General features: G+C 40.2%; 1 protein-coding gene and 1 long non-coding RNA gene across 4 annotated transcripts in view; one reads left to right on the forward strand and one right to left on the reverse strand.

Moving 5' to 3' along the window:
- The window catches only part of DTNBP1 (dystrobrevin binding protein 1), a 62,175-nt gene extending 57,608 nt beyond the window's left edge, over nt 1-4,567 (reverse strand). The window contains exons 1-3 of one of the 3 annotated variants that reach the window (XM_063160172.1): nt 4,468-4,542; nt 2,929-2,954; nt 1,057-1,107 (exon numbers count right to left, since the gene is read on the reverse strand). In XM_063160172.1, coding sequence (XP_063016242.1) covers nt 1,057-1,107; nt 2,929-2,954; nt 4,468-4,527 — 137 coding nt within the window. In that variant the 5' untranslated portion in view covers nt 4,528-4,542. Of the gene's footprint in view, nt 1-1,056; nt 1,108-2,928; nt 2,955-4,467 lie in introns of all 3 variants that reach the window. The other 2 variants (XM_063160182.1, XM_063160192.1) reach the window with 2 other exon arrangements.
- LOC134420240 (uncharacterized) overlaps nt 3,807-18,240 on the forward strand; it is a 34,340-nt gene continuing 19,906 nt past the window's right edge. Inside the window, exon 1 of the long non-coding RNA XR_010028289.1 lies at nt 3,807-4,011. This is a non-coding gene — a long non-coding RNA (uncharacterized LOC134420240). The remainder of the gene's footprint in view (nt 4,012-18,240) is intronic.

An 18,240-nucleotide genomic window follows, 5' to 3' on the forward strand; every position in this document is an offset into this window, starting at 1 on the left:
CTCAATCCCACTGTCGGGGTGCTGTTTGCAACCCCATTAAACTGTGGGACTTCCCTGCTGCAAGGCATGTCCCCTGGCTCTCATTCAGCCTGCTGTCTGCCAAGAACTCCAAGGTCTTTTTAGCAAAGTTACTTCCCAGATAGTCTGTCAGCCCCAGCCTGCATTGTTGCAGGGGATACTTTCTTCCCAGAGAAACATGGAATTTGTACCTCTTGATTTTCATGAGATACCTCTGGGCACATATGGTCCTATGGGCTTTTATGGATTGAACATCTTCAGTCACTACTGGTCAGGCTCCTCGACCCCTTTCACATTTCAGATGTTTTATTTTTAGCACTTGTCTTCTTTTTAAACTAATTTGTGTCTACTTAGTATGTAGACACAAACAGTATTTGTGTCTTACAGATACTATTTGTAAGAACATGCTTTACACTAAAGCATATCTGATTTTAAGAAGTAACTCTCACAGATGTCATTTACAGCCAACAAGTAGTCTTTCACTGCAGCTTACACAGGTTGAACAAATGAGAACTAAAATGCAGAGGACTAAAAAAAAAAAAAAAAACCCAAATCAATTAAAGAAAGAAAACCAAATCAGCACAATTATCAAAGGTTCTTGAAAGAGAAAACTGAAGTATTTCATTACACACATATCTTCCACAATAAAAAAGCTCCTATTTCTGTTTTTACCCAAAAAAAAACTCCCCTGAGTTACAATTTTAGGACAAGAGATTCGCAGAGATTGTGAACAATTACATTTCAGTGTACTGCAACCTGAATCTTCTATGAGGTACTACAAAAACACTGCATATTCATTTAATTTAAATAGTAATTTATAAACTGATTGACACCCATTAGAAATTATTTAGGCCTATCAATGAAGGCTATATTAAGCAAAGCATTTGCTTTCGTTAAGCTTCTCTGTTGACAAAATAGTATTTTGTAAAATCATATGCAAATGTTCTTGCAATTGACTCATATATATGAGCCACTTCAAATTTTTTCTTAACAAGAATATCTTCTATTAATGCTATATATTAAGACATTCAAAAGTACCTTTGCCTACTTTTCTTTGCATCTCTTGATTTGTCGCTCAAAGTCTTCAACCTACAAATCAAAACAGAAATCCATCAGACATTTACAACATCAAAACCAGAGAATGAATTGCTTGAGCACATAATGTCTTAATTCCAGTCTATTACAATTAATTTTGTTTCAGCTTGTTTCACAAATAAATCAAATTTCCCTTAGTTTTGTGGAGACCCTCATATGAATTTATTTCCAGTGACACTGCTGCTAAATCTTGAAATTTTTTGTAGAAGTGCATCAGACAATTCAGTATGACAAGTTTAATGGGAATTGTGTATATAAGTCATCTACTTGTTGATACAATTTCCTTAGCAGGCAGGAACTAAAGACATGCCTAGCAATAACCAATCCAGCCCTGAGGAATACCATTTACAGGAAGGTTCTCATGGCAAGGAAAAGCATGACAGTCACACACACACGTATAGCCCACCTGCCATAAGCCTGCCAACACAAAACCAGCAGAAGCACAACTTTTCTTCTGCCAGCTTTCAGAACCTCCAGCAGCATCACCACAGTGCACTGCTACTGAGCAGATCTGAGGCTTCTTTCACACACAGTGCATTTCAAACTGACTGCTATTTTGCTCCTCAAAAGCAAAAAAAGACCCTCCAAACCAAGCAAACAACCCTCCCTCCCCAACTCTTTCCACTCTTTAGCAGTCAAGATATATGCATATATAAAAATATACATATTTTATATACATGCATATATGTTTAATATATATATGCATATATTTAATATATATATGCATATATACACACACACACACACACACACACACACTAGTCAAGTTGACACAGTACAGTAAGAACCAAGCCTGCTGGCTATTCCCTGATCACCCAGGCAATGGCTATGCTCAATTTCTAGGCCCTTTGTGGTCACAAAAAACTTTTATTGCTCAGGACAGTAAGAAATAAATGACAGAGACACAAGCAAGATGGAAATGAACTATGAGAGCCAAAGATATCCTCCACATATGACAGAGAGATCTGTAATCCTGAGTGACCCAGGGACTGAGAAAGCACCTAATATACTGACAGATATTCAGGCTGCTTTGAGGAGTAGTCAAATCACTCCCCCAGTCTTGATCACTGTTTTCCAGGAACTCAAAGAAACATCAAAGCTCTACAGCACACCAGGTGATTTACAATTTAAGAAAAGACATGCTAAGGCAGGTCTCCACTCCCTCTCAGAGAGCTGCTTACAACAGCCAAGCCAGGTAGCAACAACCACAGCACACTGAGGAAGAGCCCACTGCTGAAGGAAGCTGTGCAATTTGCCCTTCTCCACTGCATCCATTCTAGTTGTTTTTCCTCTGCCTGCAAAAACTTGCTGTTAGGTGAATGGGTCAAAATTCAGACACCTTGCTTACAGGACACGTAGAATTAGACAGCAGACACAACTGAGCAAGGAAGGAGGCCACAGAAATGGCTGATAACTCTAAACTGCTCTCTTTAAACCACACAACCCAGATTTAAACTTTTTCAGCATACATCATGTTCCCATACTCCTCGGGAAGTGGTAATATTGTCTTAGAAGCCCTGGAAAACCTTTCCCCTTGCAATTTCATGAAATTCAACTTGTTCTACTTTGCAAGCATTTATGTGTAGTTAACAAGTTGGCCACAAAAAATACTCTCTTTGGGTTTTGAGAAATATACAATTTTAAGCTGAAGTCTCAACATCACAAAATGACTTCTTTTACCACTTTGTGGGGTGCAGAACAGAGTAATCCAGAACACCAAGAAATTAGGTTGCACGGTCTAGGAAGGAAGAGGGGGCAAACCAGGTCAACTTGTGTTCTGGATATATGGGAACACTAAAGGAAAAAAAAAGATACCTTCCACAGCCTCTGCCACTGTGGTTCTGAGAAACAGGTTCCCAATGGCCAAAAAAAAAAAAAAAAAAAAAAAAGAGTTTACACCACACATGAAAATACCACTTAAAGACCGGACACTGGAAAAAGGGCACATAAATGGCATTGCCAAAATACAAAGATGGACATTATGAAATCAGGGACTGTTCTCAGAACAAAACATTGCAACACCAGGAAGGAGGCAAAATACATGGAAGTATACAGACTCCACTGCAGCAAATATGAAAAACACAAATACAGAACCACAGAATTAAATGACCATCAGATCTGGCGTGTTATGACCTTTCTGTTGTTCTCTTTCACCATGTGAAAAACACCCTTTTCAAAAGAGCCTTACACTGTACTGAGATATCAACTCCTCTGAGGAGCAAAAGAGAAAATCAGACAGAAATAAAGCAATATTTTTGTCTGTATTTTTAAGGCAGTTTAATATTCAGTTGCTGTTTGCTAAGAGGAGAGAGATAACATGTAAGCAATTTATCTGTTTGACTGGCAGCCTCTTCTGTCAGTTTCTCTTGACCATCATACAACGGTATACAAGCAAGTAATGACAAACTTATATTTTCAGTTATTTCAGATATTTTCAGTTTCTAGGGTACAAAGACATTCTTCACTATATATAAATATTTACCATAGGGCTAATATAAAGTAGCCTTAACGCTGCCAAAGACTACACAGTTTTTAAAAGCAATTGATTACAACACAATACTCCCCTGTGGCTCATCATGAGCCACCAGCTCTGCAGCACAGGCATGACCTTGTCCTGCGGCCACTCGCTGGCTTCCAGCGACACTCACTTGGGCCACCTGCTTGTTCTAAAAACAGCATCGACACGGGGCCTAGCCGAATAAACCTCGGGAGACAACGCAGGAAGAATATCTTTCTACTTTTTAGTGCAAGCGTGGGGCTGTTCCATCCGCTTATCCTGCGCTCCTTTTCCCCAAGTGACAGTAACTCATCTTCCAAGGCAAAGCGAGTTCCTCCGCACACCAAGCGGCGCCCAGAAATGCTCTTTAAGGGATTAGGCTGATCCATGAAACCTTGAAGGTCGGTAACTTCATTAAAAATTCAAGCGCGTTAATTGACCTCATTCACATCTTCTTTCACAACTGCGGTCTGTCTGACTGTCCGTCCCTTTCTCTCTCTCTCTCTCCTTCCCCTGACCGCAGCTGCTCCCCGGGCACCGCGGCTGCCCAGCGGTGCCCGCGGCCCCGCAGGCTCTCCAGCCCGCCATCAGCCCAGCCCAGGCGGGAGCACGGCGGGACTCGGCACCCTGGAGCCGCCTTTCCAGCCCGTCCCCGCACCCAGGGGGGCACCCCGGGTGACAGACCGGCCCCGGCAGCGCCTCCCGGCTGCGCAATCTCCTCCTCTTCCTCCCTCCCTGTGCCAGTCCACGCCTCCCCGGCCCCCGGTCACCTGCTTTCCCCCCCTGCCCGGCCGGGCTGCGGGACGCGGGCCCCTCTCCCGGTGCCCCCGCCAGCCCCGCGGTGCCGCAGGCCGTACCCACCCGGCGCTCAGGTCCTGCTGGACGCTCAGCAGCCGCTCTCGCAGCGTCTCCAGCATCTTCCCGGCCCTTCCCGGCTGCGAAGGCCAGCGCCGGAGGGCGGGGCGCGGGCGGGGCTCGGCTGAGATCCGGCCCCGGTGCCGCCTCCCCTCAGCCCGCCCCGTCCCTTCCGCCCCGCCCGGCTCCCGGTGCGTCCTGGCGGGGCTGGGAGCGGGGGGTTTGCCTGGGAGAGCCGGGCCTCTCGTTCTGCGTGTCCCGTGGTGCGAGCGCACCACCAAGGACAGGTTCTTGAGCAGCGTGCCAATCCCTGAAGTTGCAGCTCTTTATAGGTTATTTTAAAGGAAAGCATATTTACAGATTATATTTACAGGAAAGCACCTTGGCAGGTTGGGACCTTCGCCAGAATGATTTTGACTTCAGCGATGGTAGCGCAGTAGTGACCTCCTTAGCGATACAAAGTTGATCAAGGGACTGGAGCATCTCTTTTACGAGGAAAGGCTCAGGGGGCCGCGCCTGTTCAGCCTTGAGAAGAGGCAGCTAAGGGGAGACCATGAAAGTGTCCCATATAAATGTCTGTAAGCGCCGAAGGGAGGCTGCCAAGAGGATGTAAGCAGGCTCTTGGTAGTGCTCAGCGATAGGACAAGAGTCAACAGGTGGAAACTGATGCCCAGGAAGTTCCACCAGAATACGAGGAAGACCTTGACGGTGTGGGTGACCAAGCCCTGGAACAGGTTGCCCAGAGAGGTTGCAGTTTCCCTGCTTGGAGATTTTCAGGATCCATCTGGATGCAATCCTGTGCCCTGTGCTCTGGGATGACCCTGCTTGAGCAGGGAGGTTGCACCAGGTGACCCACTGTGGTCTATTCCAAGCTGGCCTGTCCTGTGAACTCAGGGAATCAGGTTCTGTCATAAAATCTTAAAAGTATGGAAAGCAAAACCACTGGGTGTCCCTAGGGTGTCCCTAGGGTTGCCAGGTTCTTGGAGTAAGGGATAGATGATAACCTTTCCAAGGCCTTGCAAAGCTGATCATTGAATTGTTTGTCTATGTGTCCCTCCACTATTTTCTTTGGAGACAGCTTTATAGGTGCTAGTGATTCTTACAAGCAATGACCTAAAAGAAAAAAGGTTGTTCTTACAAATAGTAAATAATTCAGTGAAAAGTTTAAATTAAATTTCTAGGTACTGTCTGCTCAAATAATAACTGTTAGGCGTCATTCAGCAAATCTCCAGACAGTTTAAGTGGAATCAAGACCTTTTCAGAACAGTTGGCCAAGCTTTCTGGATGGCTATAATTACAATTACAGTAACAGGAAGACAGTCTCACACCCTGTGTGTTTTCAGTTAATGTTTGAATGACATGGATGTAGGATTTAGGTGGATCCACGAAATCTTAGACTTCCCTTTAATTGAGAGTTCAACTTTTAGAAAAAACTGAGATTTCAAATTCTAACCATTTTCTTTTCTAACTAATTCAATTTTGGTTGAAAATTCTAAAAATATGAGGAGAAGAGCCCTGAAATAATTTCTTACAAGGAGAATGTATGCAAAGGGCCACTGCTGGATGTGTCATTTGATACTGCAGAAATATATTCAGGAGTGGTTGGAGGTACTTTGGATCAACTAGAAAATTGACACCATAATCCCAACACAGCTTGTGCGCTTTCAGAAGAGTATATCACCTATAAATTGTTTCTACTTTGGCTTATGGAAAAAAAAGTATTGCTCTGTGGCAGAAATTCAAATTAAAACTGAAATGCCTGCTAAAAGAAAAATGGTTGGGTTGATATTCCAAACATTGAAATTGATGCAGCTTGCCTTATCTTGAGGTCAGAAAGACAGCTTTCATGGCAGACTGCATATAATGTTCTGTAAAAAAAAAAAAAGTATGACATTTAGAAGGTAGTTTTTTCATGCTTGACCTAACAACAATATCTGAAAATAGAGACTTCCCACTTGCCTGCACAGTTACTTCTTCACAAGGAGGGGAAGGCCTTGAATCAATGGCCTTTCTGATGTATTCACAGACACACATTGCAAATGCTGACAAAAGCTGTGCAATCTGGCCTTATGTAATATATGATATTACAGGAATTAAAGTGTTCAGAAGACAAGGGAGGGGTTTTAACCTTTAATTTTCAGCTTTCCTTTGCAAAATCATATTAATTTCTTCAGTGTTACATATTTTCAATTTTCTTGTGGATGGTTTTTGTCAGTGGTGGCCCTGCTAATTCACAGTGAATAAGCACTTTTAGACTCCATTGCTACTTTTACAGTTAGAAAAACTATTCATAAACTGTTGTACAGTTTTGTTTCACATGTCTGTGTAGGATTTGGGAGAAGAAATGTGTTGAGATAGTATTAACAGTCACTAATTCTAGAAGTACAAGACTGGAAGAAACTTCTAAAAGCACATCCCCTGCTCAAGGGCTGTGATGAATTATAAATACACTGTGTAAACTTTGTTTAACTGGTTCTTGGGAATTTAAAATTAAGGAGATTCTGCAAGCTCCTTATCAGCTCACATGTTTAGCTTGATCTTTTTTGTTTCTAGAGTGAATAGGCCTGGTTTCTTTTTTTTCCCTTGTAATCACTTTCCAAACTTCTTTATGTGTTGGTCTGATCTGGAGAGTCCCCTGTTTGTCCAGAAAGTGCAGAGCTATAGCATTTCCATCACTAAAGCTGAATTATGTGGCTTCATTTTGAACACAAGTTACATATTTATACTAATTTATTAATATTTATGTACATTAGGAATTAATTTTACAAACAGCTCCAAGACAGATCCTTCAGGTGTTAATTCAGCACAGTGCCACCTAAAATTCTGCCAGGGGCTTTGGGTCAATTTTTCTAGAGATAAAATTAATGCTAAATAAATTTTTAGTATCAATGACCTATTCTGCTCATTTAGTTATTAAGTAGTTCAGGTCGGGTTATTTGATGTTAATTCTGACCTGAATTTGAGCTAGTACTTCCCAGTTTATTCTTCTGCTTCTCTGATAAAAACACATCTAGTATCTTCTGCAAATTTGCTGTGACTGGCTATACTGGTCTGTACAAAAAATGCATAGGCATTCTGTGCTTTGCACATCTATAAAGAACATCTATAAAGTGATATGAGTCAGTAGCAACAAATTTTTAGAGCAAAACACGGAAATGTATTTGACTGTATAACCCTTGTGTCAAATGAAGATTTCTTTTCTTTTCTAGATCAGCCTCCCTTAGAGGCATAAATTATGCTACATTTCTGTAATAGATTTTGCAGCACAAAGTCATCCCCAGTCATGCCTTTCCCCAATTCCACCTTTTCCTAGGCTTTAGTGACCTCCATTTAGATTGACTTTAGATTAGGACTGTTCTGAAAGAGCGATACTGTAGACAACAGGCTCATGCCTGTTAAGCTTTTGGGCGAAAAATGATTTAAAATACTTTCCGATTATGCTGATATTAAGTGAAATTTGTTTAGGTATCTATCTGGTTTATGTCTTGATCTCTTCTTTTGAGTGCAGTTAGCTTGATAGCCTCCAAAATTACATTCTCAAACTGACTAGAAATAGCAAATAAAACTCTCAGCCCTTTCAGAATCTCTCAGGTTTGTAGAAGTAATTTTTGTCCTCCTTAAGTCTTGCTGATAGATGGTTTAACGATCTTTATATTTTGGGTGCAAATTTAAGACTTTTTGGTTTTAATAATCTGTAGAATATGATTAAAACTTGACTAGTATATATTATAGCTTTGCAATTCTATTCATATTTTGTTTACCTAGCTGGATCTGTACTGATATAAAGCTTAAATATTGTTAGAAATACCTGAGACAAATTTTAATTCTAAAAATCTGCTACTACCATTGTAATTGATAAAGACTTTAATGAAAGTGTATAAAGATCTGATTCAACATTTCTTGCAGGAATTCCATTGCATGCTGAAAAGAAAGGTTGGCATCTAAAAAAAGTTTTATATGCCCAAAACTTCAGAAGGATACAATCAGTGGAAACTAAATTTAAGCATTACATCCTAAGAACTATCTGTCATAGTCTCACTTATCCTGAGGCCTCATCACCATTTCTAGCAGCTTCTAAGAGCTTCCTTTTCCAAATTAACCTTTATAGCTTTCTAATAAGAGTTAATTTCTGCTCTTACCTGTACTTACTCTTGAGGTTTAGCTATATCATGGTCTCTGCAGCTGACACAAAGGTTTTTGTTATATGAATAGAGAATTTTTTTTTAATCTCAATAAAGGAAGTGAGGGAGGGGTGGGGGTTTTTTTGTTAGTGTGGTTGATATTTTAATTTTTTTCCCCCATGTAACTAGCAGAAGAAGAAATGGACAATAATCATTCTCAATCCTAAAGAGAACTGTAAGAATAATTTCTGTATACCAAGTAAAAATATTCTTAATTCAGTTCACACGAGAACAGGTATGGGACTTAATCTCCAGGTTAATATAGGTTCAAAGTCCCAGTTTAGATGTTAACTTTTTAATGCACTATCTTTTTTACAGCATGAAAGTGAATTATAATTCTCAAATAATAATCAAATCATGTCTTGCTTCAGTTTCACTGTTTCTATGAAAAAGACTAGAGGGAGAGGCACATCGTAGCAATAGATAAAAATAATGGTGATATTCCTTGATCCTCCCCTCCCACCCTCCTTACATGGTATCTAGTGAATGAAGACATGATGAATTCCCACCTTTCTGAACTGTTGGGAAAAACAGGGGATGGAGGGAATCAGTGGCTAAGCAGAGTTATGAAGCTAAACAGACATTAGGATCCTCCTTCTGGTGGACCTTAATTGCTGTTGAGGGGAGGACAAGAGCACATCTCTTGGGACAGACAGACAGACTCCAAGGGCAGCCAACAGTTATACCTGACTGGATGAGGTGGTAAAACATGTCCTGATGTGATGGCAGGGACCATCTCAACGTGGCTGCTGTAACTCTCCTGTTTCAGTGGGACAGCTTTGTGTTTTCTTAATCTTCAGTCACAGCTCTCTGCAGTCATGAAGATGTTGATAAAAATTTTGCTGTCACCACTGAAGCTGGCAGAGCCTGAAAACCAGAAAGCAGGATATGGGCTCCTGTTATCTTTCTCCTCATCTTCTTTTCTGCCTTCACTTTATTACTAGTATTTAGTATTTTTACTGCATGAGGTTGCAAGCTCTGGGTGTTTCTCCACCAGCAAGCTTGCAAGTGGAAGTTGGGTCTGAATCTGTAATTTCTACTGTTACTGAAATTTTCTCTCATTTTTGTGTGCTTTTGCTTTGGTAGTATTGGATGGGTCAGCAGTGGTGTCAGATTACTTCAGTTCCTTTTGTCTCTTCCTGAATTAGTTGACTTGACTTTGACATTGTGTAAAAGACCACAAAGCAGGATTTTCTTCTATCAAAAGAACAACTAATAGGAAGGCTGCCTCAAAAGCGAGGACTTTATTTAAAACTTTATAATTTAGTTTCTCTCAGTATCTGTATGACTAAGTTATTTAAATTTAATAATAACAGCAGCTTCCAAAAAGAAAGTGAGGATCATAACTCCTGCTGATGAATGTAGTTCAGAGTTCAGATTTTGAGAAAAGGAAAAAACACTCAGCAAACAAGCCAGTTCCACTAGAGGGCATGGCTGTGCATAGAAAAGCAAAATAGAGATGTGATAGTATTTATTTCTCTGCAAGGGCATGTATCTCAGATGGGCAAAATTTTACCGATGATGTATTAAGTACAGCTCATGGCTTATTTCATCTCACAAGGACACCTTGGAAGCCACCACTGGTTTGAGTGGCATCAAGCGTGTAGTGTCCAGCTGGCATTTGGCATAGTCACAGGGTGGTTTACATATGCTCCTTTCTCCTGGCTAAGCTGGGTGGGGAGATCTGTGTCACACTGTTTCACTTGGTATTTTTAGGGCCATGTAGACAATCCTCATGAACAGAAGCAGAGGCCAGTGTTGTGTCCTTGCCTCCAAGGAGAATAGTAGTTTCTGCCATTTCCAGTGACTCTCACACTGGCACTTCTGTGGAAATGGTTTGAGGGGCTGCACTTGGTAGCAACTGGCTGAAGAAAACATACTTGTGTAGACTGCATAGTTCGTGTAGCTAACCTTGACCCTGATGTCAAGGAAATTAAAAAGATGTATTGAGCATGAATGAATGCCCTACAATGGAATTTGGAGTAGTATTAAGTAGTTACATTGTGTCTGCTATTTCTATTGCACTTGTGAGTAATTTTGCTGGAGTAGGCTTTGTATCCTATGATTAGATGTTCCCCGTGGCTATAAAGCATAATTGGTTGGTTTGAGGAGAAAGTCATGTGTTTTCTGTGTCATTGCAGTGCCAGAAAATGCTGGTGTGGCTTTAGGAGCAGGCTTACAGGGATGCTGGGGTGGGAAGGAACCTTAGCAGGACCCGAGTGTTTTGGAGGTGTTCTGGGAGGGACTCCCCCCTTCCACTGCTGTATTCCCAGTCTGCACTAAGAGGCTCTGCTGGAGTCTCTGCTGGTGTAAGGAAAGCACAGAGATGCTGATGGCAGAGAAGGGACTGCAAACGTGTAGGAAACTGCTGTGAGTGGGTGGGATGTGCCATGAAGCACAAGGGGTTTTTAGTCCAATAAAATACACATTTCCCCAGTCCTTACTGCTCTGTTTAAGTTCTTCCGTGTTATGTCCAATTTTCTATGAACGTGACCAACTTCTGTTCCCCTGGATGTCAGAAGCAGGGTTTGAGGAAAGTGCAATGATACCCAGACTGAGATTCTTGAAGGACAAGCATATTATGTGTCAGTTTTATTGATCAGAAGCAATTAGCTCAACCAAACCCAATTAGGACACAGTTTTAGTTTTAGGCACACAGACATTAATCACTCATTATCCAAGTGAACTCTAAAGGGAATTACAACAGACTAACAGAATAAAATGGCAGTCCCTTTGCTGTTAATGGAGGAGTTTTCTAGATTTTTATTTGGTAATATACTGCTTGTTTTGCTGACTTCCTCTTACATTAAATCTGCTTTTGTTTTTTGCACTTTTTTCCATCAACAAGATCTTAATCATCTGTCATTCTGGCCTTTCTCGTGACAAATATCATCCCATGAGTGATTTTAATGGATTTTTCCCCCTTTTATTTTTTTCCCTGTTAACTCCTCCCCTTGGTTGCTGCTCTTGCTTAAGGCAATTTTTGTTGAAGCCTTCTGGCTGACTGCCTAGCATTTGGCTAATAACTCTGTGCAATTGTCAACTTCATACTGTTTCAGCGTTTGAAATCAAATTCTCTTTCCTCATTTTATATGGGTCTGCTGTTTACTAGTTCATTATGCACAGAATCTAATCCACTTATGCTGTAAGTAGCCTGGAGACAGAGATGCAGTTTTTCTATCTTCATGTTGTATTTTATTTATTGAGCATAATTCAGTTTGAATTAAATAAAATGAAATAGTTAGAATGGCTCTTGTACTTCTGCAGAACTTTCTTATCACAGTACATTTTGTCAGTTTGATTTATTTTATCTGTCTATTTACCATTGTTGTGACAACCCAGTGGTGCTTTACTAGCTACAGTAAAAGTATCTCATCCTCCTGGAAAGTACTTCATATTTCAAATTACATAGCTTCAGGCTGGACCTGAGAATTGCACAGGCGAGTTTTGATTTAAAGTGTTGTCTGCTGGCTCTCTCTCAGTTTTCTTTTGCTTTTTTTTTAGGTATGCTTTTTGCTCGGAAAGTAGCTATCATTACTGAATATCAAGGTCCATTAGATGTAGACAAATATTGTTCATATGAAAAACACTGAGACAAAAATGCCAAATTCTCATATTTAGGTGCCTGATTTATGACATAGGCTTTTGAGATCATTAGAGGTGGGATGTGCCCATTTTTATTCTGAAAATAAAAACATTTCAGTACCAAATTTAAGCCATTTTGCTTTGTCATTCTGACCTGTATAACCCAGCACACAAAATGGAAAAACTGGATTGGACCTGTCTATTGATGCTATACTGCTGTGAGATATACTATTGGCTTTCTGTAGAAAGTCTTCATTGTAGGGACTTTCCAGGAATGAGAGAGTGTGAGGTTAGTGTTGTTCAGACCAAGGCTCTGACATGGAATGCATGGGAGGCTTAAAGAGCCTTCAGCAAAATATGTGTACTAAAATGAGAATGAGGAAATACACTGCTTTGAGAGATGCATCTGAAACCTTGCCTTTTCCCAGCAGCAGAGTAAGGGAACTATGTAACATATGAGAATATTATTTTTATTCTCAGAAGAGTTATAAATGTTATTCATAAGCAGGAAGCTTTCCTAGTATATATACTTTTAAGATAGTCAGAGGCCTTTAAATGTATCATACATCCTTTGTACTGGGAAATGACAATAAAAATAAACCTAGAGTATTTCCAGCATGGCCTTGCAACAAGGAATTGTACTTCTTTCAGAAATTATTTAGGTTCTTTCAGTACAGTGTATCAAACATTGTTTCAGTAATTCATGTACTTGACTTTTGACTTTTTAATATTAATATTGCTGTATTATTGTTTACATAGCAATAATATTCATGTCTAGTAGCCAAACATCCAGTTGTTCTCACAGAGCAATTCTGTGCCATTCAGCATGGTTTTATTGTATACATTCATTGTGTACTCAAGCAGTATGACAGGAAGGTACAAGAAATCTGAACTGCTCTCAGTTTTAAACTAAAAACTGTTTTACTCCAAAGATATGGTTTGAAGATCTTTAATTCTAGCTTGGAGCTCTTTGCTTTTCCGTCTCTGAATCTCTCTTAGCTTCATAAAATATCAAGTTTGTATTTATTCTTTCCCTAGCTATATCCTGCATCCCACAGCTTCCACTAGGAAATTGTTTTTACTGAGTAAGCAGTAAACAGATGCATCTAAGTGCTGCAGTTCATAATGGCACTGTCTGTACATATTAAAGACTTTGCTCATATCTGCCTTGATGTTGCAAAATCACCCTATTTTGAACAGGAAGAAAATAAATTTTACGAACATAACCGCATGTGGTAGGTCCTGAGCCAAGGATGTGCCCTTGTGGCAAAGCAGGTTAATGGAACCCTGTACTGCACTAGGAGGTTGCGCTGGGTATAGTCAGAGCAGGTCTAAGGAGGTGATCTGTCCCCTCTTTTCAGCAGTGGTGAGGCCACTCCCGGAGTGCTGTGTCCAGTTCTGGGCTCCCCAGTACAAGGGAGACATGGCCATAGGGGAGAGAGTCCCGTGAACGGCTACAGAGATGATCGGGGAACTGGGGAATCCTCCCAGTGGAGAAAGGCTGAGGGAGCTGGGGCGCTTTCACCTGGAAACGATAAGGTTCATGGAAGATGTTTTCAGGATCTTATCAGGTATCAAATACCTGAAGGGGGACTGAGAAGAGCCAGGCTCTTTTCATTGGTGCCCAGTGACAGGAACAAAGGCAGCAGGCACAGACTGAAACACAGGAGGTTCCTTCTGAGCATCAGGAAACACTTCTTCACTGCAAGAGTGACCAAACACCGGCAAAGGTTGCCCAGAGAGGCATTGGACTCTCCCTCCTTGGAGATAATCAAAAGTCATCTGGAGCTGGTCCTGGGCAACTGGCTCTAGGTGACCCTGCTTGGGTAGGAGGGCTTGGGCCAGGTGGACTCCAGAGGTCCCTGCCAAAACCAACACTTCTGTGATCCTCTGATCTCTGTAAAATCTTGTTTTCTAGGAACACCATACTAAGTTTTCAGTTTATGACTGTTTATTGATTCATTGGTACTTCCTTTTTACTCATACATACAACTTTTGGAAGAAACCTGGACACTGAAGACACAGATCTTTGAAAACAGAGGTTTCCTTAAATTTTATGGGGAAGGCTGAGCTAAAATGGTGATTATCTGATACTTGCTGTAATGATTTTACTGTATTGCTTTAATTAGCCAGTGGTATGTTTTTTCTTCCAATTAATCATCAATATCTAGGAGTGATTCAGTAATTTCAAATTAGCTCATTTGATACTGAGAGTTCTGAAGGTGCTTTCTGAGTACCAGTAAATGAAGATTCAAATATATACAAACATACAAGATTTAAATATTCAGCAGTTACTTATGGAATTGTTGTATAATTAGAAATCAGGTCGCATCAAAATTCTTAGCCTTATATATTTGTGTTAGTCCAGCAACTCATTTCAGCATGAGGTTCCCTCCACTTTTTTTTACTACAACAAGTCTAAATATGACTAGGAAAAAGAGATGTAATATACATAATGTTTTATGTATATAGGTATACATGTGCATTTATAACTTCATGTAATGGCTGTAATACTTCCATTTTTGCAGTAACAGAGGAAAATATTAGATATCTAAGTTGTATCAGACAATTTTATTTTTAAAAATAGTTACTTTATTTTAAATAGACCATTCAGCGTCTTCAAATTACCAACTGGGCTGAAGAACAGACATTGAAAAATGAAAAGCAATCCAGCTTTTTTTAACTAAAATTTAATGATTCTATTGAGTTCATATGATTTGAGTTTACATACAGGTATTGGTGATTCCATTAGTCCATTCTATCATTACCAGAATAAGAATGCATCATCTTCACTCTCCTGTTGGAAAATCCTTTTGAACAGCTCTCACTTTACATTTCCTTCGCACTATGAAAGAGAACAACCTGGTTTTCATGCTGTTCACAAATGAAACATAGGCTCTCATAAAATACATCTTATTATAAATATATCATCACTTCAAGAAATACAGACTAAAAGGCAGAATCCATAAGTCTTTCCCATAAGAGATTCACACATTCCTTTATTCAAGGAAAAATCTGCAGTTTTAAGATACCAGAGTTAAGCTGTGAGCAGCGGAACTAATGAAGTTTTTAAAAACTATTTTTGTCTCCCACATCCCATAGTCCTTCCCATTCTCAGTGCTCAAGTACTTCTTCCAGCTCCTTCTCATGTCTTTTGCCAGTTTGGCTGAGAACGTGGCAGCATATGCCGCTGCTGAAATAAGCGTGTGCCGATTGCCTGTTCATTATATCCATGGTGATTGGCCAACTGGCTGATCTGCAACTGGCTTTTCCTTAGTGGGAGCACTCATTTCGATCCATCTCCAGCAATCAGTTTTCATAAAATGTATGGGAATTTGCTGTCTTTGAGAGCTGTGTATCTCTCTGAAGTTTGAAATGCTCAGTGGAGCCCCAGGTTTAGGAAGGGGAGGCCTTGCAGTACAGTGCCTTGTGATCTTCCTTCTTCACTTCCTTGGGAAAACAGGTCCAAAGTTACTGTCCCATAATACTTGCATCTCAGAAAAAAAAAAGAATCTCAAAGTTCATCAAAGTTAATAAAATTATCAGAATTGTTAGGTCTAGCAAAAATTACTCAAGGCAACAGAATGTCTTTTAATTTTGTAGTGTCATTAGAGGGAGTACCATTTGCGGGAGGCTACATGAGAGTAACTTAATGGAATATTTTAAATTTTTAAAAGTTTTTAAATACTATTATGCTGTCTCTTCCAGAACAAGTGAAAGATGAATCCTGATGCAGGAAAGCAAAATGCTCAGATTATAAAATGACATCTCTACCTCTAAAAGGACTTTTGCAGTCTCATGAGGTTAAAAACACAGGTGGTGGATGATCAGATCCACTAACCTACAGGCACAAGGCAGACTCTCCCATTTTTCTGAACAGAACTCTTTTCTTTAAGGGTGCAAAGACCTGAAATTTCAAAGCAGTCCACATTTTTGTCTCAGGCCAGCTTGCATCTAGAGAGTCTTTATATCTGTGAGGCAGGATTATTATTTTAACAGTACAGCATCTGTGTTAAATGATTTCAAGGCACTACATTCCAGACATTGCAGAAGGATTTCTCACTGCCTCAGTGACCTGGAAGTCCAAAGATCACAGACTTCAGACATGGAAGTCCTCCTCATCTTCCCTGGAGCATGGGAGCTTTCTAACAGAAATTCATCAGCCTACAGAGTCTGACAGGTGAACAAGGTTCCTGCTGAGCAATTTCAGTGAGTAGATGCATTCTTCCATCAATTATCTTCTGTCAAATTGGCATTTATCATTTGAAACCTGTTTTTCAAGAATTTTTCAAGCCAGCTCTTGCAAAGAGGAAGAGTGGAGTTGAATATTAATACTCCTTAATTTGCTTATTTGTCATGCTGCCTTCTTTTAAGAAATGAATTTTTCATTTTCTCCTCTTCATACAGCTTACAGTTCATTCCATTTATCAACTGTTAAAAGTTATTTGATATAAGAAACAGTATTCTCAATTGAATAAATTTACTTTATTGCCTATAAACTGTAGCAGTGATCTGTGGCATACTGAAACAGGACTCCCTGTTGATAGTGGGAAAATTATGCTTTGTCTTGCCTAAAGACTGCTTTCATCAAAGCAATATTAAGGTGCAGTAACTATTACAAAAGCTTTTCAGAAACACATTGGAGCTGAAGTAACAGATTCCTGCTGATTTTGGGGATTAAAGAGGTTTAATCATGTGTTGCTGTGGTGGGTTAATTGTAGATAAGGACCGAATTTCTACCCAGCTTCTCTCTTGCTCCTAACTCCTCAGTGTGACCAAGGGAGAAAATAAGAACAACAACTGGCACAGGAAAGTTCATGGGTCAAGATAAAGACAGGAAGATTACTTATCATCTTCTGTTATAGGCAAAATACACTTGGTGAAAATTAATTTCATTTATTCCCAATTAAAATATATTTGGCTAGTGAGAAAGAAATGTTATTACACCTTTCCTCCCCATTTCCCATGCTGAGCTTCACTCCCTTATACCAAACTCCTCTGCCCTGTCCTGGAGGGGCATAGGTAAGGATGGATGCATGCATTACAGCCAGCATACACTTATTTCTCCTTGCCATTCATCAAATCATAGAATTATAGAGTAGTTTGGGTTAGAAAGGACCTTTAGAGGTCATCTAGTCCAGTTCCCATGCAATGAGCAGGGACATCTTCAAATTGCTCAGAGCCCCATCCAACCTGGCCTTGAATATATCCATTTGCCACCTCTCTGGACAACCTCTTCCAGTGTCTCACCACCCTCACAATACAGAATTTCTTTAGTGTACCTAATCTTAAGTTCTATTTTAGTTTAAAATCCTTACCTTTTTTTACTATCCCAACAGGCCCTGCTAAAAACTTTACACCAAATACGGTTTCTTATTCTCTTCCTTCCTCTAACACTAAAATACTGGTAATTGGACAGTATGTAAGAATGGTAACTTTATCAGAATAATCTCAGTGTTACACAGGATATTGCCAAGACTCAGTTTTTAACATTACAGGTTGACATAAAGAGGATTCCTAGTTCCTGGTCTCTCCTTCTCTGTGGAGAACTTAGTGTGAGATTCCTTTTAAAAGATGAAACCCAACCACAAGCTGTGGTCTGTTCTCTGCTCTACCAGTTTATGTCTTTAGCAAGTTTAAAACCAACTGATTAGTCACTATGTAAGTGATCCCTTTCCCTCCCACAGACTCAAAGAATTCTTTGAGGAGTTCAGGAAGATTGTACTCTCACAGTTACAGACATGGCGGTCTTCAAGGAGAACTGTGATAGTGAAAACCCACCAGACCAGTGCCTGCTTCTCAGGGATTTGATAAACTGGACTTGTTCCCCCAACCCACTTTGCTGTTTGACACTGGTCATATCCTGGTTTTGTACATGCAGAGGGAGCTTATGTGCTTCCAAACTTCCCAGCTTACTCCAGGTTGCAGGAAAAGGCTGTGGGCCTTCTGGGCAGACATGAACTGTTCAGTGTGCCATTGCAGTAGTGGCACCTAAAAAGCCACATGCTC

Source organism: Melospiza melodia, chromosome 1, assembly GCF_035770615.1.
Source record: "Melospiza melodia melodia isolate bMelMel2 chromosome 1, bMelMel2.pri, whole genome shotgun sequence".
Taxonomy (NCBI): domain Eukaryota; kingdom Metazoa; phylum Chordata; class Aves; order Passeriformes; family Passerellidae; genus Melospiza; species Melospiza melodia.